The sequence below is a fragment of the Budorcas taxicolor genome, chromosome 16 (genome assembly GCF_023091745.1).
Source record: "Budorcas taxicolor isolate Tak-1 chromosome 16, Takin1.1, whole genome shotgun sequence".
Classification (NCBI taxonomy): domain Eukaryota; kingdom Metazoa; phylum Chordata; class Mammalia; order Artiodactyla; family Bovidae; genus Budorcas; species Budorcas taxicolor.
In genome coordinates this window covers 65,054,078-65,078,258 of record NC_068925.1, presented here as the reverse complement: position 1 = coordinate 65,078,258, position 24,181 = coordinate 65,054,078, and the positions used below count along the sequence as shown (strand labels likewise).

The 24,181-nt window shown below is 43.7% G+C and overlaps 1 protein-coding gene across 1 annotated transcript in view; it reads right to left on the bottom strand.

The window, feature by feature from the left end:
• The window catches only part of LAMC1 (laminin subunit gamma 1), a 121,166-nt gene that overhangs the window by 36,968 nt on the left and 60,017 nt on the right, over nucleotides 1-24,181 (bottom strand). The window contains exons 2-4 of the mRNA XM_052654250.1: nucleotides 9,648-9,952; nucleotides 4,637-4,767; nucleotides 1,817-1,983 (exon numbers count right to left, since the gene is read on the bottom strand). Of these exons, the coding sequence (XP_052510210.1) occupies nucleotides 1,817-1,983; nucleotides 4,637-4,767; nucleotides 9,648-9,952 (603 nt within the window). The remainder of the gene's footprint in view (nucleotides 1-1,816; nucleotides 1,984-4,636; nucleotides 4,768-9,647; nucleotides 9,953-24,181) is intronic.

The window sequence follows — 24,181 nt, the reverse complement described above, 5'->3', positions numbered from 1 at the left end:
AAATGGTCTGGTGCCTGGAGTCTACGAGGCAGAACCACCCCCATGTCTACACTGTTCTAAGCCACCACTAAAGAAGATGCTGTGGCTCCCTCATCACCAGCTGAGAAGAGAAGACAGCTGTCATCTTCTCTTCCCTACCCTCAGCACCTGACAACACTGTAGTACGGTCCCCACTTCAGGAGCTTCTCTCTCTGAGGGGTCATGGTGCTGAAGGGACTTCCAAGGGAAGCAAACCGACTTAGCTCCTCATCGAAGCCTTGTTAGCTGTATTCAGTTCATCTGCCAGTGAGAAGCTGGCAATCATATTACACTCGTTTTTCTCATAATGTTCCCTGATAGACTCAAAATATGACATCATTAAGCAGATTACTGTTCAAACACATGTGCATATTTACTTAGATGTCACATCTTAGGAGAAATCACTTTTTATCAGCCTTTATCATGTAGCTTCTAACACTGGATGTTACAGTTCAGTAAAAGATGTAGAGAAGTTCAAGGGCTTAGGAACACTAGAGGAGGAGGCTATCAAACTCACCTAAAAATCAGGGATTTGCTGAAAAAAGAAAAGATGAAAATGTGCTGTATGCAGCTAATGGAAACAGTCCTAAGTCAAGACATTGGTCCCTTTTCAAGGTTTCTGCCAATAATTCCTGCAAGTTCAGAGTGTCTTCCTTCTTAGTCCCTTTATTTCCAGGAAGGTATGATAAGGAATATTTATAAGGACAGAAGAAAGTTATAGCTGCTTTAAAAGTGTCTTATTTTTTAAGTCCTTGGCAAATCATGATTACACAGTTTCATGATTTTTCTCCTAAGATTCCTTTCTCTATCTCTTCAGAATAAACCAAGACATTTATGAAGGAATAAACAATGTATAATCTTTTTTCATTTTCTCTCTTCCTAAGAGTACTAGGATCAACTCTTCCTCTCAAAGCCTCTCGCCTCTGCACAAGGGAAGTATGAAAATTCTCTGTATTTCACTCTCTAGAGAGATGAAGAAAAATAATTCTGATAAACAATCTTCTGATGGTAGTCTTGGTCTACTTCTCATCACACCTGACTAACGTGGATCAGCAACCTTGGCTGTCTGAAGAAATAAGAACTGGAAGGAAGAAGAATATTTTAAAGAGCAACAAAGAAAAGACTAGAAAAACCATGTTTTAGTGTAGGCTACACATCCACCCAGTCCATTCTAAAGGAGATCAGCCCTGGGATTTCTTTGGAAGGAATGATGCTAAAGCTGAAACTCCAATACTTTGGCCACCTCATGCGAAGAGCTGACTCATTGGAAAAGACTCTGATGCTGGGAGGGATTGGGGGCAGGAGGAGAAGGGGACGACAGAGGATGAGATGGCTGGATGGCATCACTGACTCGATGGACGTGAGTTTGAATGAACTCCGGGAGCTGGTGATGGACAGGGAGGCCTGGCGTGCTGCAGTTCATGGGGTCGCAAAGAGTCGGGCACGACTGAGCAACTGAACTGAACTGAACACTGGCCCAGTATTTAGAACTAAGGAAAAGGCCAGACCTTGAACATGCTGCTCCCATTCTGTTTAGTATGCTCCTCAAGGAAATAGAAAACCTGCAAGTTTATGTTTGTGGCCAATTCCACGTATCTACGATTCTCCTCTGATGTGCCTGCAGGTTATATATATATATGTATGTATATTTATATATATATATCTACATGCTCAAATTATGGAAGAAGCACTGCCTTGCAGGCTTTTCCTCTCAAGGAAGAATCAAAGGAAGTCACCCACTCCCCCCGCCCTCCAAAGGCCTCGAGACAGCTCAGCAGACGGAAGCCGGGGCACTCACGCTGGCACTCGCTGGCACTCTCGGCGGTCGCCCTCCTCCATGGCCGGTCGTTGAAGAAAGGAAGGCACTTTTCACAGTCTACACCGTAAGTATTATGTTTGCAATTACACACCAGCTTGTCAAACTCGTTCTTCACACACTCGCTTGCGTGTCCGTTACACTTACACCTGGGGAGAGAAGAGACACTCAAAAGAAGAAACAGCTAGAAAGAGCTGACTGGACACAGAGAAAGGATGTTCACGGAGAATGAACAGCAACCTCCGAATGTTTCTGAGTTTACCAAGCTCAACTGTAAACTGAGGAGCTGAGCAAGATTAAGTAATGGCTGTGTTTTTAGTTATGAAGAAAAATCCTGACCAAAAAAGGTAGCTTTATTTAACTGGGGCTGGAGCATTAACTGGGCATAAAAAGAAAGTCCTCGACAATTTCTGAGGACATCTGTAGGACCCTTTCCTGAAATGAAATGTGTGTGTTTCAAGAAGAAGCCAAGTGTAGTGGTTAAGAGGAACACGGGTGTATACATACGGCAGATTCACTTTGTGTGCAGTGAAACTAACCTAACATTGTGAAGCAATTATACTGCCATTAAAAAAAAAAAAAAAAAAAAGAACGTGGACTCTGAGGCCAGGCTGCCTGTGACTTACAGATGTAACTTAACCAGTGCCTTACCTGTAAGAGAATGAGAATAATGTCTATTTCATAGAGTTACTGAGATCAAGAGGTTGCTCTTTTTATGTGCCCGGGATTATACGGGCATATACAACTCAGTAAACGTCAGCAGTTATCTGTCATCATGATTTTAAAGCATTCTGATCTGGAGACAGCAAGAGCCAGCCACGACACCACCATATGGCTCTCTGGTAGACACTCCCTCGGGTTGTTGGGGTAAGAATCCTTGACGGATCCCTAAGACGAAGGCCCTAGAACAATAAGGACTTGCGAAAAACCCCATGAGTATCTGCTGCGCTGCCGTGCCCCTCGCTCGCTCTTTAAAGACAGCGGTCCGTTCAGGCACCACTTAATAATACACTCAAACACTTCTGAAATATCTACAGCGCACTAGGAGGAATCCCAAATTATATCCCCAGCTTGCCTCTTTCTTCCAAGCTTCTGTCCTTGACTGCTACACAAATATAATGTCCCCCATGACTTAAAGCTTTACATTTTATACCTGAACTCACCATCTCGCCAAATGAGCTCATCTTCTCCGTGTATATTGTTGTAAATTGCTATTACCATTCTCCTGATCACTAAACCTTCAAATCTTCTCTGACTACAATCCTGATAATTCTTTCTTCACAAAATGCACCTAAATGGTCCTTTCCGCCCTGCTGTCACCACCCCAGTGTCAAGCATTTGTCACCTAACACCAAGATGATCGTAACAGGAATATAAAATCCTCTCAATCATATTCTACTTTCACTCTGCCTGCAGCTCATCTTCTGATATCAGAGCCCTACTCCAAAAGAGTATATGATTGCTCACTGCTTATAGCTTCCATCAGCTTCCCTTCAGCATCAATCCCATACCAGGAACATAGCATACAAAAATCATGTTTCTGCTCTGGAGACTTCATAGGCTAATACAAGCAGAAGTCAGTCCAAGATTCTTGGCCCACTGGCTAAGGTCTCTGGCTCTCAAACTCTCTCTGGTTTACAACTCTACAATTCATGTAAGATGTTCCCTCCATCAAGGAGATTTAGATTCTTTAAACTCTAAACTTTTGCTCATGACATGTCCATCCTCCTGCACCCAACCCAAACATCCTCTCTCCTCATCTAAACCCTACCTATTCTTTGAGGCCCAGCTTAGGTTCGATTTGCTTCTCTCGCCTGACTATCCTGTAAGCATTCTCTGACATATGGTATCTCTTTATCTAAAGCATGTGACTCTATTAGTATTTAACTTTTCACGCGTTCACATAGCGCCTCATTCATCTGCAGGATCCTAGAAGGTCAGGTCCTTCTCAGAAGGTGAGTGTCAGTCCCACACTTTCTCAGTAGCTTTACAGTGCCTGTCATAGGGCTTTGCACTTCACTTCATGGGAAATAGATAGGGAAACAGTGGAAACAGTGTCAGACTTTATTTTGGGGGGCTCCAAAATCACTGCAGATGGTGACTGCAGCCATAAAATTAAAAGACACTTACTCCTTGGAAAGAAAGTTATGACCAACCTAGATAGCATATTGAAAAGCAGAGACATTACTTTGCCAACAAAGGTCTGTCTAGTCAAGGCTATGGTTTTTCCAGTGGTCATGTATGGATGCAAGAGTTGGACTGTGAAGAAAGCTGAGCGCCGAAGAATTGATGCTTTTGAATTGTGGTGCTGAAGAAGACTCTTGAGAGTCCCTTGGACTGCAAGGAGATCCAGCCAGTCCATCCTAAAGGAGATCAGTCCTGGGTGTTCATTGGAAGGACTGATGCTGAAGCTGAAGCTCCAGTACTTTGGCCACGTCATGCAGAGTTGACTCATTGGAAAAAACTCAGATGCTGGGAGGAATTTGGGGCAGGAGGAGAAGAGGACGACAGAGGATGAGATGGCTGGATGGCATCACTGACTCGATCCACATGAGTCTGGGTGAACTCCCGGAGTTGGTGATGGACAGGGCGTGCTGTGATTCATGGGGTCGCAAAGAGTTGGAAAGGACTAAGGGACTGAACTGAATGTGTTGATTGGACAAGGTTTTAGAAAACCTAGTTACTTTGTTTCCAGGATAATGAGGTCTAACAACATTACTAATGCTGTTGTAAATAAGTGGCTACATTCACTCCTACACCAAAGCTTTTATGGCTTTCAAGGTTATTTAATGGCTTACTTACCTACCACCCACAGCAAAATCAGAGATTGCATAATAATAGGATTTGAGAACTTTGGGGTCGTTAAACACTTCATCTCCAAAAGTGTTCAGGCGATTGAGAGTTACTCTGATGTCAGTGGCAGTTACCCATTCCTGCCAGAAAATAAAAACATAGAAAAGATGGTAAAGGCACTGAATATAAGAGACATGTATGTGACAGAATCTTCTAAACAGTTAATGTATCATTTAACTTATGTCTTCTTCTGGCATTAACTCTCTTATACTACTCAAAGACTTCCTTTAATATCCTTTTATTTTTCTCCTTGACTTTTCCCTTCTTGGATCTAAGTTGCTACTTCACCACTCAGAATCCCCCAAGGCAGAAACAATATTAGTTTTTTCACAAGGCTGTAGAAAGGCCTAAATGAAACATGCTTTTCAATACTCAGCATACATTAGGTACTCAATACACACGTCCTGTCTCTCCACTCTATATCTACACCCCAAAGCCAGCCTAGAGAAAGCCGACAGAGTTCACAAAGCGCCACAACCGCATTCAATATGCTGCTCATTGCCTCCTCCTGCCCATTTTGTTCCATCTCCCTTTCCCTTTTACCCCAACCACTCCTGACAGATCTGGGAGACACATCCCAAAGCAATCGATCATTCCACTGGCCTGAACCAATCAGACGTACTCTTTTGTCCTGACCCTTCCCAAATGTCGCTTCTTGTGAAGCCTTCCCTGGCCATGCTATCTAAAATTGCCTCCACCATCACTACTTCCAACTTCCTATTTCCCATCACAATTTTATTAAAATTGTCTGTTCCCATCACCACTACCTGCCCACCCCACCACTGCCACATCAGATTATAAGCTCCACAGGGCAGGAATTTTTTTGTTTTTGTTCACTGCATTTCACTGCTGGTTAGCATATACTTGGTGCTCAGATTAACATTCACCAAGGAGAAGACCCTTGAGAGTCCTTTAGACAGCAAGGAGATCAAACCAGTCAATCCTAACGGAAACCAACCCTGAATATTCACTGGAAGGACTGATGCTAAAGCTGAAGCTCCAATCCTCTGGCCACTTGATGCGAAGAACTAACCTCACTGGAAAAGACCCTGATGCTTGCAAACACTGAGGGCAGGAGGAGAAGGGGACGGACGGCAAGGGATGAGATGGTTGGATGGCATGACTCAACGGACATGAGTGTGAACAAACTCAAGGAGATTGTGAAGGACAGGGAAGCCTGGCATGCTGCAGTTCATGGGAAGGCAAAGAGTTGGACACAACCTAGCCACTGAACAACAAGCAAATGGGCAGACTGGCAGAAACTACAACTGATTAAGATGGCAGGAGTATCATAATGGCAGAGGACAAGAAGGAAGGTTATACAGTTTCCCCTAGGTTTTATGAGATCTGAGTGCTTATAATAAATGACCTTTCATTGAGCTAATTTTAGTCAGATGTTTACATCTGGAGTAATTGTAACAATGATACCGAGGAATCATGTCTGCCAGTGTCCAAGCCCTGTGTATTCCCTTTTCACGCTGATTCTAGGTAGGCAAAAGACTTGCTTTGGCCAAAGAAACAGCAGTGAATGTGGCACCGGCAGAAGACTGATATATATGCATGCCCTGGGACTTACCCTCTTGAATACTTTCACCATCACATGAAGAAGCCTAGTTTAGCCTCCTTGAGGAGGTAAGATGACAGGGAGAAGATAAACCCAGCTCCCATCCCAGCTGACTGGCCAGGGAGTGACCTCAGGCTGACACAGAATCATGGGAAACAAGAAATCAAGGCTGTTTAAAACCATGAAGTTTTAGAGTGGTGTATTACATATAATGGCCCAAAGATGCCACGCCCACTTTTAGTTCTCTTCTGGGACTGCATCTCAGCATCACCAACGGAGATGTAACAAGCCAAGTGCAGAGCTGAAGGCATCTGTTTTCAGAAGGCTTCACGTGAGACAGGGAGGCACACCCCTGATTAAGAATCACTGCTTACACCATTCCAAACACCTGGCAGATACAACACAGAGAGCTCATCAAGGCTAATCTCCGTGAAGCCTCCATGTATAATTAGAAAGGAGAAGAGATGGTGATTTCACCATATCCAAACTTGGAACTCCAATAACAACTCCCACTCACGGTCACAATGTCAGGAATCTTTTAGTCGTCTGTAGTGTAAATAGTTGAACAGATCTCTGTGTTTAGCGCTTGTATCTTTGACAGGCTTCAACTTTATCACGGCTTTTTTTGAATAAAAGCTTCTCAAGAGCTGAATCTCAGACTTTTTCCTTCACAATGGGCATCTTAAAGAAAACAGACTCTAGAACTAGACTTTCTAGGTTTTGAATCCCAGTTTAGTGGCTAGAAACAGTGTAATTTGGGGCAAGTGATTTTATCTTTTCTGGGCCTCTGATTCCTCATCTGTAAAATGGAGATAATAAAAGTGTCTACCTTATAGAGTTATTAGGAGAGTTAAATGTGTTAATATATTTAATGTATCTAAAGGGCTTAGAACAACACTTGGCACACTATGGCACACTATAGTAAGTGCTATAATAAATGCTAATCATTATTATAAATCACTACATGCTCAGCAATATTCAACATTGAAACCAGGAAGGTTTCTGAGAGATCACACAGCTTTTACAGGGAGGCGCAAGGAGCAATGAGGGTAGGAGCCATCTGCCTCTGTCCTCACTGTCAGATCGGCTACCGGTCAGATCAGTTACCCTTCCTTGGTAGCTGTATATCAGAGTCAGAACTCTTACATCCAGAGACACATAACTGATGCTTCTGCATAATGATACTAACTGACCAAATCTATTGCGAATGCCCACAGCCTTTTGTCACATTTAGTCTTACGAGTTTCTGAGGCGTGAAGAGTAAGAAACATCAGAACTCCTATAGCTGGGGAACTGATTTAAGACAAGCTGACAAGGCATACAGTCAGCAATGGGGTGAGAGAACCACAGTCACATTACCTCACTGCTTTTTCCTACTGAATACATCGTTCCTCTCTAGGACAGTAAAATATAATAACTTGTGTACAAAGAATCAAAGCCAGGAAACATATGCCAGTTGATCAACTTAGACTTGTGGACACAGCAGAGGAAAAAGAGGGTGGGAGGAACGGAGAGAGTAGCACTGACGTACATACACTACCATGCCTAACACAGCTAGCTCGTGGGAAGCTGCTGTGTAACACAAGGGGCTCAGCTCAGTGCTCCGTGATGACCCAGAGGGGTGGGAAAGGAGGGATGAGAGGGAGGCTCAAGAGGGAGAGGACATATGTATACTTATAGCTGATTTGCACTGTTGTACAGCAGAAACCCACACCACATTGTAAAGCAATTATCCTCCAATTAAAAATTTTAAAAAATTTTATATTTGTAGATCATTTCTCCTGCAGGTAATCTGTTTCTTCATCTACTAGAGTCAGTTATTCTTCCTGCCATTTATTTTGAATACATCTTCCTGCCATTGAAAGAAATTTTCTGAAAGGCCTTTGCAAACATACTCACTGCTCACCAGAACCCTCAGTTTACCAAAATCAAGATGTACAATGGAAGGGAGGAACTGGACTCAGACAGAATATAGTCTTGTCTTTTTCCACTGTCCAAAGCCACACAGCCAAATTAGACAATGAGTCCTTGAACATAAAAAAATCCAAAGAGAGAGAATGATGAGGCTACAAAGGCATAACACCCAGAAAAACAGGGGCATTCCCTACTTAGAAGTCACAATAGCTCTTCATAAAATATATGTAGCACTTGCAAACCCACATCCAGTCACAGCAAATTAATATGGGCTGCCCCCATTTAGATGTTAGCTTCAGCCATGTGATGGAAGCATCTCTGATTGGTGTCAATGTGCTGAGGGTGGCAGGACACTCATCCGCCTCTCCAACATCAACAGCCAGAACATAAGAAAAGGTCACAGACATCTAAGCAATACAGAAAGATTCCAAATTGTAGTGCATAAGGAACAGGCACACAGAATTTATGAAAAAAACACTCTCTGAATCGATTGCCACCGAGGGACAAGCTTCTATCACCATCCTTAAGCACTACACCAGGGAAGCTAAATTCACATCTCGACATAAAAACCAGTGCCTTTAGGTGATGAAGAGTTTTCATAATGATTGGCAACAGTGCCAGACAACCAAAATTTCCTTGTAAAATAATAAAGGGGGCTTCCCTGGTGGCTCAGTGATAAAGAATCTACCTGCCAATGCAGGAGACATGGGGTTGGATTCCTCATCCCGGAAGATCCCACGTGCCAGGAAGCAACTAAGCCCGTGCACCACAACTACTGAGCCTGTGTTCCAGGGCCCAGGAACGGCAGCTGCTGAGCCCACGTGCTGCAACTACTGAAGCCCGCGCCCCAGAGCCCATGCCCAGGAGCAAGAGAGGGCACTGTGGTGAGAAGCCTGCACGCCACAAGGGAGGGTAGCCCCCACTCATCACAACTAGAGCAGAGCCCACGCAGCAACGAAGGCCCAGCACAGCCAAGGAGAAATAAGAGCTTTTTAAAAAACAGCAAAGGAAGGTAGAGTTCTTAAACATCTTATTTCAGTTGTTCCCTCTTGCCAACATTAAAAGGTAAGTCTTTTTTTTTGTATTTTGTCAAATCAAAGAGGTAAGACAAGATTAAAAAAAAAAAAAAAACCCAGCAGATTCATTCAAATACCCTCCTTCAAAAGGAAGGTAGAGGCGCAAAATATTTCCACTGCAAGTACAGAGATGCAAGTTAAAATTGCTTAGCATTTAAAAGTATCTGTAAAGTTTACATCCCAGGATACATGTGCACGCAAACACAAGAACAAACATCAATGGGGCAGCAGGAACGAAACTACTTCCTTCACTTGTTAAGAGTACACAGGAGAGCAGAATAAAGTCCAGCTGTCTGTCCTGACCCTTACTCCAAAAGCGGGCTTGCGGGCCCCCACTATGATGATCTTCCCGCGCCCTGCATGTGGAACAACTCAGGGGCTACCAGGCCGAGCTCCGGGTGCCTACCTGCAGCACAGGGCTATTGTCGAAGTTGTAGGCACTGGGCCTTCCTTCCAGGGTTGAAAAGGCCACATTGCCCCCGGTGAGAGGAGAAATGTCGCTGAACTCATCTGTGCACAAGGCCTGCTGCTCGTCGCCTCCCGTGCGGATGAAGCCCCTGTTTGCCTTCGAGTAGGTGTTCTCGCAGGAGCCGCTGTAGTACTGGTAGGGGGTCCAGGGCCCATCTTCCCGCGTGCGCTTGTAAATGGCGAAGCTCTCCGGGCGGCTGGTATGGAACTTGAGGCGCACGTATGTGATGTCAAATGCTTTTCCTGTTGGGGCAAACATGTGGATGTTTGTAAGTCATGTGGATGAAGCGAAGAGCCCTCCTCTATTCCCACTCTGCTCTGGAACTCAACAAAGAAAGAGGATACAAACCACCCTGTGCACACTAGACTAAGAGGGTTCCAGAACGCACGACACGTTGGCTGTGCCCGACAGGCCATTCTCAGCCTGGAAACAGTGCGTTTTTTCCCACAGACATGCGTTATGGCTGGGTTCAGAAGCTGGCTTGTAAAAGCCCATTTATGATGTATGCTGTTGAAATTTTGCTTCCCATGAAAACTGACAGTATATATTACGTACTTATACTGTGAAATGAAAGTAAAATTAAGTGAAAAAGTGCATTTTATCCTCAATGCTGTTGCTTCTACAAAAGCTTAATTGAAAGGCAGAAAGGAAAATATTTGCTAGCTTTCTTCTGGGTACTTCCAAGATTTTCAAAAACTCATTCTTTATGCATTTTAATTTCTCTTCTTGATGCAAGAAGAGTATCATCAAGACTAATCTTTCTTTCTTTACCAGATTCTGGAAGAGAAATTTGAGAGATAAGGTCAGGAGTTGAGTAGGAATGAAGAAAAAAAAATTTCTCCAGTCACTGAACAGAGACAAAAACAGAGAGAGACAGAGAAGAGAAAGGCAGTTTAAAAAAGCTGAACTCAGAAGAGAATATATGGGACATGAGTGCCGAGCAGGGAACAGCAGCAAGGAGCAGGAGCCAACGGGTTGTCAGGCCTCTGGGAGCCTGGTCACTGGGTCTGGCAGCGCCAGAACATGGTCTGACGGCTGGGCCAGTGCGGGTGCTGGCCAGCAGGACTTCAGGTGGGCAAGAAAGATACTGTGCAGTATGGCAGAAACCACCACAATACTGTAATCAACCTCCAATTAAAATAATTGTAAAAAAAAAAAGATAATGTGTAACTGGTTTTAAACGCCGTTCATTCACAAATGGGTCTTCCCATCAGGTTTTGTCAAGAAGGTTTTCTTTGGACAACTACCCGCTCAGACCCATGTTATATATTTCGGGGGACAAGGTATGTCAGACACAGGGGGTCTCTTCTGTGTGAATCAACTTCCCAGGAAGAACCCTCCTCCAGGACCTGGAGTGGAGGGGTTCCTGCACTCCCACAAGTGTTGAGGAGAGACTTCTATCATTGTCTCACTTCTTCACACCCACTCACCCCTGGGGAGGAGTGATGCTCGTGTGTGGCCTGGAATCTCCTCAACTCTCTCCTCTCTGCAGCCGGGCCCCCCTCTCCTCTCCCTCACTCCTCAGGGCGCCCCTCCTCCGCTGGGTGGGGGAGGCCTGCTGGCACCCTGCTACTCCATCCAGGACTGAGTGGGTGAGTTCAACCTGGGTGGGGAAGTATGGGCTGCACATCCGTGCTCTCTTCTTCAAGTCAGTTTTATCCAGGATAAAACTGATCAGATAAGCCAAATCTGACTCTATGGTCCAGACGTTAAAAGAGGGGTTTAACTGTACCCATATACATGAAACGCATTCATGCACATAAGATCTTGAATATAAAGATGTATGCATGAAGGAAGAAAACACAGGACTGGGCAATGCAAGACCAAAGTACAGATCCTGGCTCCTCAATTACTAGCTGTGGGATCTCTAGTACTTTCTCCATCACTTTCTCCTCTGTAGAAATGAGGATAATACAGACATAGAGAATAGATTTGTGGTTGCCAAGGGGGAGGTGGGGGTTGGGGAGGGAAAGATTTGGAGTTTTGGATTAGTAAATGCAAACTATTTCATATAGAATGGATAAATAACAAGGTCCTACTTATAGCACAGGGAACTATATTCACTATCCTGTGAGAAACCATAATGGAAAAGAATACGAAAAAGAATATATATATATATTCTGAATCACCATGCTGTATAGCAGAAATTAATACAATATTGTAAATCAACTATATATCAATAATTTTTTCAAAAATAAACAAAAAAAATGAGAGTGACGATCCCTGAGCCACATATCTCAAAGAGTTGTTGGAAGGTCAAACTAAGATTCTGCATATTTGCATATACTTGATTAGTTATAAAATTGTATACAGAGTATGTATAATATATATATATCCTGAATTTTATATTTAGTCATGAAACTGTATATATATGTTCATATATGTAACTGTATATATAGTCATGAAATTGGAGCTTAAAGACAACTGTCTCTTCAATCTAGTCTGAGATATAAGTGCTAAGGCTTTCAGGGTTTTGGTAGCATTACGTTGGTTGAACACTAGGCCAGCTGGCTTGTTTCTCAGTACCATTATCAGAGGTGGCCCAGTGGTAACGGCTCTGCCTGCCAAGCATGAGACCTGGGTTTGATCCCTGGGTTGGGAAGGTCCTCTAGAGAGGGAAATGGCAACCCACTCCAGTATTCTTGCCATGGAAAATCCCATGGAGCCTGGTGGGCTAGAATCCATGGGGTCACAAAGAGTTGGACAGGACTTAGCAACTAAACAGCAGAAGCATACAAATAGAAAGCATTACTGTAATACAGTACAGAAGACAATTCCTGAACTAGGATCCTGGAGATGTTCACACACAAGAGCCTGATTGCACAAGGGCCTACCTGATACAGCTGCCAAAGAATATAACACAAACCTGGACCTTCTACCTAGGAAGCACTACAACACTTTGGACACAGGCCATGCAAGTACAGCTTACAACACTCCTGCTAAAAGAATGCAAATTGAACCTGTATCTCTCTATTGTGTCAAAAATGTAAAGAAGCCACCTGTGAATGAGGGCGAGGTTGTAATACAGTATCAATGGCATTCCAGAGACTATCTAAAACATTCTGGAATGGTAAAACAATTTAGTTCATGAGTATGTGGCTTGGGATGTTCAAAGACTTTCTTACTAATCTTTGGACTACAGATTACCCTTGCTTTTCTATTCTGTCTACATTTCTGCCATTTCATTGTTCTTTAGCAACCCAATCTGCAGGAGGACAGATCAAAGGAGAGAAGGCAAAATGGATCTGGGTATCCAGTGTCCCAGACAAACATCTGCACCACAAAGCCACACGCTGAAAGAAACAGGGATATGAGGTCACTCAGTGTCGGCACAGAACATCAGAAAAGCAACTCTGCTAGAGCTGAGCTCTGAAGCAGCCTAGCTTGCTGGCACTGGCCCTGTCTCCCCACGCCTCATATTCAGAGGTGCTTTTTTCATTCTAACTTTTAGCTATGGCTGAAAGAGGTGGCAGTCTGTGGCTATCTGGAAAGGAGGCTCCCACATTCCACATGACGAGATGGACACACGTATGACCTTCGGTGTTGCGGCCAACCCAGCCGTGGATGCCGACCACTGCAATTCCATGTGATGAATGCTATGACGGAGAAGGACATGAGGTTTGGGGAGCCTGGAGGAAAGTCACCTCACCCACATTTGTGAGGTCAAGAAACATTTTCGAGAGGAAGTGACATCTAAACCCAAGACCTGAGAAATGCAGAGGGATTTGCTAGGCCAATGGAGACCAGTTGTCCAGGCAGATGGAACAGGATGTATGAAAGAACAGAGGACACAGAGGGGTGGAGTACAGCTAGGACTGGGGAGGGTGGCTGGAGACAAGGCAGCTAGCAAGCATGGCATGCTGGGCCTGAGGCCATGCTAAAGAGCAACTTCAATCCCACTGACAAGCCAACTGAGGGATTTATGTCAAGAAACGGATGATCAGGTTTGATTTTTAGAAAGATCATTCTGGCCACTGTGTGGAGATTAGGTTAGAAGGGACAGGGCTAAAGGTGCGAAGAACTGTTAGAAAGATGCGGCAGTAGTCCTGGCTAACAGTGGCTGCACTCAGTCAGGGAGAGCTGGAACAGAGAGAAATGAATGGACTTGGGTGACATGCAGCTGTGTGCATGCATGCTCAGTCTCTCAGACATGTAGTCAGCAGACCTCACTATCCATAATAATTTGGTAACTGATGGAGGGAAGAAGTCATTTCCAATTGCCTTGTCTACTTTTACCCTACTGACATTCAGTTTCATTGCTGAAGTTCCTTCTACGTGTTCCATAAGGCAGGAGGATTAAGAATAACATTCAGTTTCCTAGTTTAAAAACAACCAAATGGAGAGGCATACCATACCATCCACTGCAACAGATAACAAAGGAGGTTAAGCAAAACTGGAGGCAGGAGAGGAGGGCACGATGGGGAGATGCGTTCTATCTTGGATATGCAAGATTTAAGGTGTCTATGGTCACCGAGACAAGGGAAAAAAAAACATCTGGTAGGGAGTTGGATGTGAATGATCTGAAGGCCCAAGAGAGACATCTAAGATGGAGATACAGATTTGGGATTCAAGGACTTCCCTGGTGGTTCAGCAGTTAAAACTCCACACTTTCAATGCAGGGGTCGCGGGTTCAATCCCTGGTCAGGAAACTAAGATCCCACATGCCCCACAGTGTGGCCAAAATAAACTTTTTTTTAGTTTTTCAAAAGTTAAAAGAAGATCTAGGACTCATTAGCCTGCAGTTGGATAATGAGGACATGCCATGGCTGCGACCAAAGAGGGCAGGAGTGCTGAGTGAGAAGAGAGGTGACTTTTGGGGTCATGCTGAAGAACATCAACATTTAAAGCACAGCCAGAAAAAGAAGTGACAGAGGGGACTATGACGACCAGAGGGAGGAGGGCAAGTCAGAGAGTACAAATATCATGGACGCCAAGAGGGAAATAAATAATCAGTGGTGTTTAAATCTGCTGAGCGAGTCAAGTAAGATAATGACTAAGAAGCATCCACTAGCTTCAAGCCACAAAGAGGTCACCGCAGGGAGGTGGGAGGGGGGTTCAGGATGGGGAACACAGGTACACCCGTGGCGGATTCATGTCAATGTACGGCCAAACCACTACAATATTGTAAAGTAATTAGCCTCCAATTAAAATAAATTAATTTATATTAAAAAAAAAAAAAGAGGTCACCGCTGCTCTTAGTGAGGATAGTCCCACTGGCAGGGATCTTACTGAACGGGAACTGAGAACCCATGGCAGACAGGTGGTGGAAATGCAGACACAGTGAGGGCAGCCGACCTGGTCTGACATCTCGATCAAGTGGAGGAGAAAGAGAAGACCACACAGCTGGAGGGGTACAGGGCCAGGGAAGATGCCTCCCTTTAAGGTGACAGAAGATACAAGGAGACACTGCTGTCGTGCTCCAGTGAGCAGAAAGGCAAAGACTGTAGAAACGAGGCTGGGAAACGAGAATGTGATTCAGCGCTGTGAAAGGACTGGCTCCATATGGCAGCAAGCCTGCACCTTGCCTTCTACCTGAGTGCAAAAGCAAGGGATTTAGTAGGCTTTAGTCCATGGGGTCTCGAAGACTCGGACACGACTGAGCGACTTCACTTTCACTTTTCACTTTCACTTTTCACTTTCATGCATTGGAGAAGGAAATGGCAACCCACTCCAGTGTTCTTGCCTGGAGAATCCCAGGGATGGGGGAGCCTGGTGGGCTGCTGTCTATGGGGTCGCACAGAGTCAGGCACGACTGAAGCAACTTAGCAGCAGCAGCAGCAGCCGCAGCAGGGGATGGAAGTTGAAAGTGTTCGAACTGATGACTATTTTTTCTGTGCAGTGACAATCAAAGGTACCTGCTAAGAGGCTGAGGGCAAAGCCTGTGGAGAATGTTAGGTGGGGAATATCTGAAGAGAATGGAGACCCAAGACAGAAACTAGCAGAAAGCTAACAGGAGAGAAAGCAGACATGCAGGACAGAGACAAGGCTGCCAGGTAAGGGCACGGCCAACTTCGAGGAGGTGGGATTTTCTAGAGAAGCACCTCGTTCCCACTGTGCATACAGGTGCAATGGATGGACAGTGCAGGAGGACTGATGTTACTTCAAGGATTTCCTTGGCAGTCCAGTGGCTAAGACGCCACACTGCCGCTGCAGGCGGCACAGGTGTGATCCCTGGTCAGGGAACTAAGATCCTGCATGCCTCGAGGGGTGGCCCCCAAAATAAACAAATCAGAAAGCAAATACAGAAAGTGGAGTGGAACAGTCACGGCTTGAACATTGTGTGTTATCTGGAACTACCTGTAATCATGAATAATCAAGAATTGAAAACTTAGGAGCCAGTTTTTATTTCATTAAACAACTACAGTTGAGACCTGCCACACGCTTGTTCACACACACTCTCTCTCATTATACTTCCCTGCTCCTTATCTGTCCATCCTACTCATTTCACAGTAGACAGAGAAAGACGGTCTCATTCATCTACCACTTAATAGAAAAAGAGGACGAGGTCTCCGTTTTTCCAGTCCAATGACAGCTACCATACTATCTTCATAATGCGGGGGCACATAAAAGTAGACAAAATGACTTCAAAGTAAAGAAGCCAAGCAAAGCAATGAAGAAAATCAGTACGATCTTGTCTGGAAAGTATTCCAGCCACTATACAGCTTAGAAGGTCTTCTCCCTTCACCTCGCCTTCACGCACATGAAGACTAACCCAGGATATACACACCCTCAAGAAAATATTTAGCTTCTGAATGTTCTGCTGCCTCCCACCCTCACCCCTTGCTGCCACATTCCTTCCATAAACAAAAAGACTCAAGTGCAGATGTTCAGAACCAAGCACACAAAGTTAACTAACACTTCCTGCTCTAAGGGATTGACAGACGAGGAAGGGACCACAGCCTAGACAACGAGAATCCAGCCTCTGTCCACACAGGGTCGAGCCGAGGAATTCTGCATCAGCCTCCTCCATGGTGAAGTATTTCTAATCTCTCTGAGTTGGGGAGAAACCGTTCCTGTCTCAGAACTGGAGTCAAGTACTGACTGCGGCGGAACATGAATGCTTCTCTGTTATGTGCGGCTCAGAGAATTCCACGGGACGTTGTGCAATAGCGTCCCTTACAGAGAAGTAATGAACGACAATGGATGTACAGAGCTGCACGAACTTTCAACATGCCCTTGCATGGCTTGGACTAGAAGAGAACGAGCTCATTCTGAAGCATCATATTAGGAGTCACTGACCCACTGCTGTTCTTATATGCTCTCTCCTTGATCTGAGATAGACATGCACACGTGTTTAGCCATGTCCAACTCTCTGCGACTCTCTGGACTGTAGCCAGCCAGCTCCTCTTGTCCATGGAGTTTTCTAGGCAAAGTATACTGGAATGGGTTGCCATTTCTGATACCAGGGGATCATCCCAACTCAGGGATCGAACCCATGTCTCCTGCATCTCCTGCATTGGCAGGCAGATTCTTTATCACTAGGGCCACCTGGGACGAAACTTTAATGAGGTTGTAGCACAGAAAGTCGATTAGAGATGGGAGATGTTTAAGCTACTAGACGGGAGTCTCCAAACAGTTAACACAAACAGTAGTCGCAGAAAACAACTACTTGAAAACGTTTCCAATTTTGTTAGGATAACTGCTGGCTGAAATAGGAGTTCCCAGGACAACGTGTACAGCTGCATACCAGCTGTTATTGTTCCACCTCAGCAGACAGATTGTACAAATACGGCCTCGCCAATCAAGATGACCCAGGGCCAAGTTAATGCTGAATGTGGGATCCTCAAGTGGACACAGATGGGTGATCAGAAAGCATGGAGAGGAACCATCAAGCACAGACAGAATGCGTTGGGGGGTGATCTGGGTACACGGAGTCAATCCAACTGTTGGGGGACTCAGCCCTAATTGCCTGCTGAGAGGCTAGTTTCTGTGGCTCAATTCTCATCTTCAAAATAGACTGTCTTTAAAAACCGATTATCCCACTCCTATCCCTTAAATTTTAGTGCTCTTTTTGTATATCCTCTCTCTTGTCAATCAGCTAAATGTCAACAGTGTAAGGGGACAATCCCATAGGAACTGCATCTGAATCAGCACAACTGACAAAGGGGGACAAGTCACCTTTACAGTTCCCTATGAAACAGTCGTTCTTCCACTGAATTTATTAACACAAATGCAACAGCATCCACAACTGGAGAAAGCATCCCTTTCAAATGAATAAACAAAATGTTCAAATTCCCAGGTACATGCGGAAGGCACATTCCATCACATACGAGCCCCTGTCATGACAGAAAGACATGCTGAGATGATAGTGCTGGAACTCAGTTTCCATTCCAAGCTGCCATGGGAAACGCAACAAAGCAGGCGGGGAAAGCAGACCAAGTGAAGATAACCATTTTAGAATTTTTTAAAAAGCTAATAAAATTCTCTACCACAGGCTATGTATTAAAAATAATGGTATGGCTATAACAATAAAGCTAAGGAGAAAACTCAAGTTTTAAAATGGATTGGTATGATTTGGGAGAAAATAAACCCATAATCTCTTGGGGAAACTAGATTTTTCCCTAAAGGACCAAATTTAAAGTTCAAGGCAAACAAGACAGTTTTACTCTCTCCCTATCACCTGCTAAACTTCTACTTAGCATGACTGCTGAATAAGACCATGGGCACTAACTTAGTATAGCAATCCTCAAAAACTAAAATCCTGCTTGTGTTCCCCTCCCCAACAGTAATATCCAAAAATGCTACATAGTCTTCAGCAAATTGAAGGGTCGAAATTGATTTGTGTTACACACTAAATAAATAAGAAATCATCATACAATTGTTACATGGACAGAGAGAATTCTTAACTGAACACTAGAACATCAAACACTTTTGGAAGGTAATTTCAAAATAAGTGCAAATTACTGTTAGAGGTCACAGATGTTTTCCTTTATTGAAACATCAAATAAATGTATCTCAATTTGTATATCCTACCATTTTATTTGAATCTGTTACCTGAAGAGACAAGATTCGCAAGCAAAATTTCAAGCCAAGAACTGGGCATATGACTTATTAACCCAAACCTCATGCTTCCAGACTCAATACCAGCCCTAATTCAGGCTAGTAGGTCACAAGCATGCCTGAAATCCTTGAGCCAAGAGAAAGGAATGAAGCCAGCATTTACTCCCACTCGTCCAAGCTGAGGCAAAAAAATCCACTCTGCCGAACCTCAGAGTTCTAAACTGCAAGGAACTGAGTGATGTGGAAGATTCAACGGAATCACACAAAGAAAGTGGTTAATTATAATAGCAAAGAAATAGGGAAATAAACAGGCAATGAAATATAAGTTCCATAAATAAAACCCATACTTTAAAACCAATATTTTTTAAGACATGAAAAAGATGTCTAATTGTTCAAGACATGATAAGGAAAAAAGACACCAGTTTTATGGGTAGCTATCTCTTGTTCTGTGACATCTGTACACTATTGAGATCTGACTATTTTTAACTACCATCCCTAGCAGAAGACTGAAGAACTTTAAAACAGTAGAGAGAAAATCTGACTGGCAAAAATAAGAGATTCTAATATAGTCATAATGGTAAAGTCATAGACTAAGATGATTTCTAATAAACCCTCCCTACATACAAAAAAAAAAATCACAAAAAGTTAACCCACAGTGTACTTTTACTCATTCAATAACTATTTGCTAAGTGAATTTAAGTGACAGTCCATCATGACAAGCTATTTAGAAACCCAGTCCTTCATTTTGCTAGAATGCCTCTTACCCTCCAGTTTAAGTCTTGAACTCAGCTCTCTATGCCTCCAGATCATAAACTATCTGTATCTGTCCTCAATGGAAGAAACAATTACAAATACCATAAAATATCTTAAGTACTAAAATTTTTTTCTCGGTTTTCACAATAGTGTAATTTCTTACCACAGTCACCTATTAGATCAGTTAATAGCCATAACTGGTGTTAATAACTGCAAGTCCAAACTCTCCCATTCATTCCTCAAATATCTGCTGAGCATCTATATGCCACTGTCCTAGGCACTATTCCAGGCACTGGGGCTACAGCAGAAAAGCAGACGGCCAAGGTCCCGACTTAGTGGGGCTTACAATGCAGTAGGGAGTGGGAGTGAGTAAGGGAGAAATAAAAAACAAAAAATAAAAACAAAAATCTTGTGTGTCAGATGGTAAATGACATGATAAAGAACGAACAAGGGACAGAAAGTATGGGAACGGAGTGGTATTTAACGCAGTGTCAGAGATGGCCTCTCCGATGTAGATAAGGCGACATTCTGGGAAAGCATAAAGAAGTGAGGAGACATCTGGGGGAAGAACATGCCAGGAAGGACACCCCCGAGGCAGGTGCGCTGGCCAGTTCCAGGGAAGATGAAGAGGCCAGTGTGGCTGGATTAAGAGTGAACTAGAAGGAAAGGACAGGGCATGAGGTCAGGGAAGCTGAGGGGAGGGAGAGACTGCCGAGCATGCCAGCCTTTAGGCCACTGTAAGACACTGGCTTCGCCTCTGAGTGAGATGAAAACCCACTGGAGGATTCTGCACAAGGGAGTAATACGATCTCACTACCCGTTTAAAGGATCACTCTGGCTCCTTTATTGACAGGACTATGGAGGGGAGTAGAGAGAGACAAGGCTAGTTGGGGGGTTTTGCAATCTCCCAGGTTGGAGATAACAGCAGTGTAGCCCAGGGTGGTGGCAGCAAGCAGTGATCAGATTCTGACTGCATTCTGAGGGTAGACCAGATCAGTTACTGATGGACTGGACACGGGGTGTAAGCTGTGGCAGCTATGAAGATCAAGCTGTCATTGACTGAGACAGCAAAGAACAGGGTAAGAACAAGTGTAGGGATGGAGTTCAGTTCTGCATATTTTAAGTTTGAAATGCTAATGAAACATCCATCTGAGTAAAGATTTCAAGTCAGCCACTAAGATATACAAGTCTGGATTTCAAGGAGAGGTGCAAGCTAGAGAGAGAAATCTGAAAGTCATGAGTCAAACAGACAGTCCTGAGAGCGACGGCATTAGATGAAAACACCTCCAGAATGACTTGCTAGGTACAGAACCGGGTCTTGGGACATACTAACTTTCAGTGATGGGGGAGGTAGGGAGGATTCAACACAGGAGACTCAAGAGGGACAGTCACTGAAGCAGAAAGAGAATCAACAAAGCAGAATTCCAGAAGCCAAGTTTAAAAAAAAAAAAAAACTTTTCAAGAATAAAAGAATGATCGACTTGAGTCAAATGGTTCTGAAAAGGTGAGAAAGATGAAAACGGAGTGTTGGCCACTGGATTTCACTGATTACTGCTGACCTTGACAGCAGATGGACTGGCAGAATGACAGGGATGAAAGCCAGAGAATGTGGAGGGGGTGGGGAGGACAGAGACTGGAGACATCTAATAGAGACATTTTTCCAAATAATTCTGCTAGGAAGAAATGGGGTGGTAAACAGAGGGGGAGAAGAGAGGGTTCAGGGAGAAATCACTTTCTTGTCCAGGAAGACAGTACATGCTATGGTGATGGGATTGATCCAGTGCAGCAGCTGAATTTACACTGAACAGTGAAGATCATCTCTAGTGTCATGCAGATGGATTAGAGGGGGAAAAGAGACCTACTCTGGTGCACAGTGAAGTTCTTTGAGCCTTGCCAAAAATTTATCTCAAGAAAGAAGAAATAACGGAATTAACAGGATCACTAAGTACCTAGATTAAAAAAGAGTTATCTGGTACAAACTATTATATATAGGATAGATAAACAACAAGGCCCTACTGTATAGCACAGGGAATTATATCCAATATCTTGTGATAAACCATAATGAAAAAGAATATTAAAAAGAAAGTATATACATGTATAACTGAATCACTATGATGTACAGCAGAAATTAATACAACATTATGAATCAACTATACCAGAATAAACTTTTTTAGAAACTTAATCTGGTACCCAAACAGTTCAAAGACCACAGGAGCTCTGGAAGGGCTTCCCCAGTAGAGCCAGCCCAAATGGAGACTTTCTTGCTACAGCGGTCTCATAACCTAGCCCACAGTAAGGTACCAGACTAGCTGTTAGAATCAATCAGAAAATTTCTGAGAAAATGAAAACTGTTAAGCTTCATCCCCAGAAGTTCCATTTTGGTAGGTTTAGGGTGAATTCCCCAAATCTGCATTAAAAAAAAAAAATACCCTAGGTGGTTTTTATGTACATTTGAAAAAATACTTAAACACACTTTAAACACACCTCATCCTGGTTCTCACCCTTTAAAGCTTTAGGAAGGAAAGGTTCTGCCCCCTGTGCTACACTGTAGAATGAACTCTGGCACTCAGGAGTGGGGACTTCCACTTTCACATCACGTATTTTAAGGTGAAATTTACTGCAAGTGTTAACTGTACAGGCAGGAGCAGTGAACCAGAGTAATAGCGGTCTATCTTCTTGCAGACACAGACAGATGTTAAACTACACAGGGGCTGCTCACTCCATAGCCAAGAAGGCTTGAGGTGACTGGACCAGGTGAACCCAAGCTCCACAACATTCTTCTCCATGCCAATGTCCTCTGTCATTCAACTTGTTTCCTCAAGGCCCTATTTCCCAGACAAGTAGAAATAAACATTCGATTTTAAGAAACCCCACCTACCGTTAGAGGTTTCACAGCGCTATTCTTCTCGTGGAGATGTGTTTGTGTGTTAGTCACTCAGTCATGTCTGACTCTTTGTGACCCCATGGGGTTTAGCCCACCAGGCTCCTCCGTCCACGGGATTTTCCAGGCAAGAATACCGAAGTTGGGTTGCCATCCCTTCTCCAGGGGATCTTTCTGACCCAGGGATTGAACCCAGGTCTCCTGCATAGCAGGCAGACTCTTTACTGTCTGAGCCACCAGGGACCTGATTCTCTGTAATCAGGTCAAGACTCTCTGTAATCCAAATTCTCCAACCCCTCTAGTTTCCATCCCTTCTTCCTCCTCCCGACAATTACTTAACAGTTTATAAAAGGACAGACCACCAACAGTTTTCAATGGCAAGAACAAATCTGGAAGCAAAGAGTTAACTTCTGCTTCAGTACACTCAAAAAGATAAGAAAACACTTTTTCTTCTTTGTCTAGAAGCCTAGACTTGTTTAATCCCAGTCTGTGTCGGGTAGTGCTGGCATTTTCAGGGAGAGTGTTACATTCTGTTGGGTAAAGACCAATGTAGAAATATTTACTTTTCAGAGAAGAAATTTCAGGTATTTATTTTTAAAAAATATATATATGCTTAAGAGTAAAGTACCAGACATTCACATTGCTATTAGAGAGAACAGGGGGGCGGGGTGGGGTGAGGGGTGAGATTGACTGAAGAATTGTAACACTTTAAAAATCCAGACTTAATACTCTGGATTTTAAATTCTCCCCTATCATTCACATCTGATCTATAGCGTGTGTTTGCTATTTTGGAAATTCTTGGAGGTGACTGATCTCATCTCCCTCCAGAATCAAGCCTCAGGACACAACTTCACTGGTTTCGAATCTAAGGCTGATCACACTGTAGTCCACAGGCCCACTCTAGCCTATCACCTATTTTTGTCAATAAATGCCCACTCACTGCACTTTGTCGATGGCTACTTTCTGGCTATAAGGACAAAGCTGAGCAATTGTGAGAGACACTGCAGGCCTAAAATATTTACTATGTGGCCTTTACGGAAAACGTCTGCCAATCCTGCTCTAAGAAATCAAAGAATACAAAAACAAAAAATTCTACTAAAATCTTGTCTACCTCTTTTCTGCAAGGCATACTATGTTAAAAAAACAACTGGCCCAAGGATGTCTGAATTTTTTTCTCTATGGTCTCGTAAAATATGGAAGGAGGAAGTCTATTCAGGCTTCTTTTTTAAGATTAATAACAATTCAAATCCATTTGAAACCTAGATTTATTATTTCATAGGAAAATATTATTTCAAATGAATAGGCAAAAAGGATCAGCAATTGAAAGAAGAAGAGATGAAGAGTTAATGCATTTCAAAAATCAAATCTGTAATAATGTTAGCCCACAAAAACGAACCAGTCAAGCAGAAAGACAAGAAAAACAGCACCGCTGGGAAAAGGAGCACCATGTTTCCAGTGATGCCCCCTCTCGGATCCACCCCACGTGGAGACTTAATAAGCAAAAGCAGTGAAAGGAGGAAAACTGACAGGCAAACTCCACAGCAACCGCTGGGATGGCAGGAAAAAATGATGCTGAAAACTGCAAGTAAAGTGGAAAAGGCAAGTCAATCCCACGTAGATCTCTGCGAGCTCCTCCCTCCCTTGTCCTCCGGGTAGGAATTCAGTCCTTCACACAGGCCTCCTTGTACTTCTGCTCTTCTGAGCGGATGGACAATTTACATCATGAGAACGCTCTGCCAGCTGGCACTCTCTCCACAAGCGACTGATTGTGAGCAGATGCCTTCATAAGATAAGGGTAAACGAATGCGCCCCTTCTTCATTTTTCATTCACCGACCC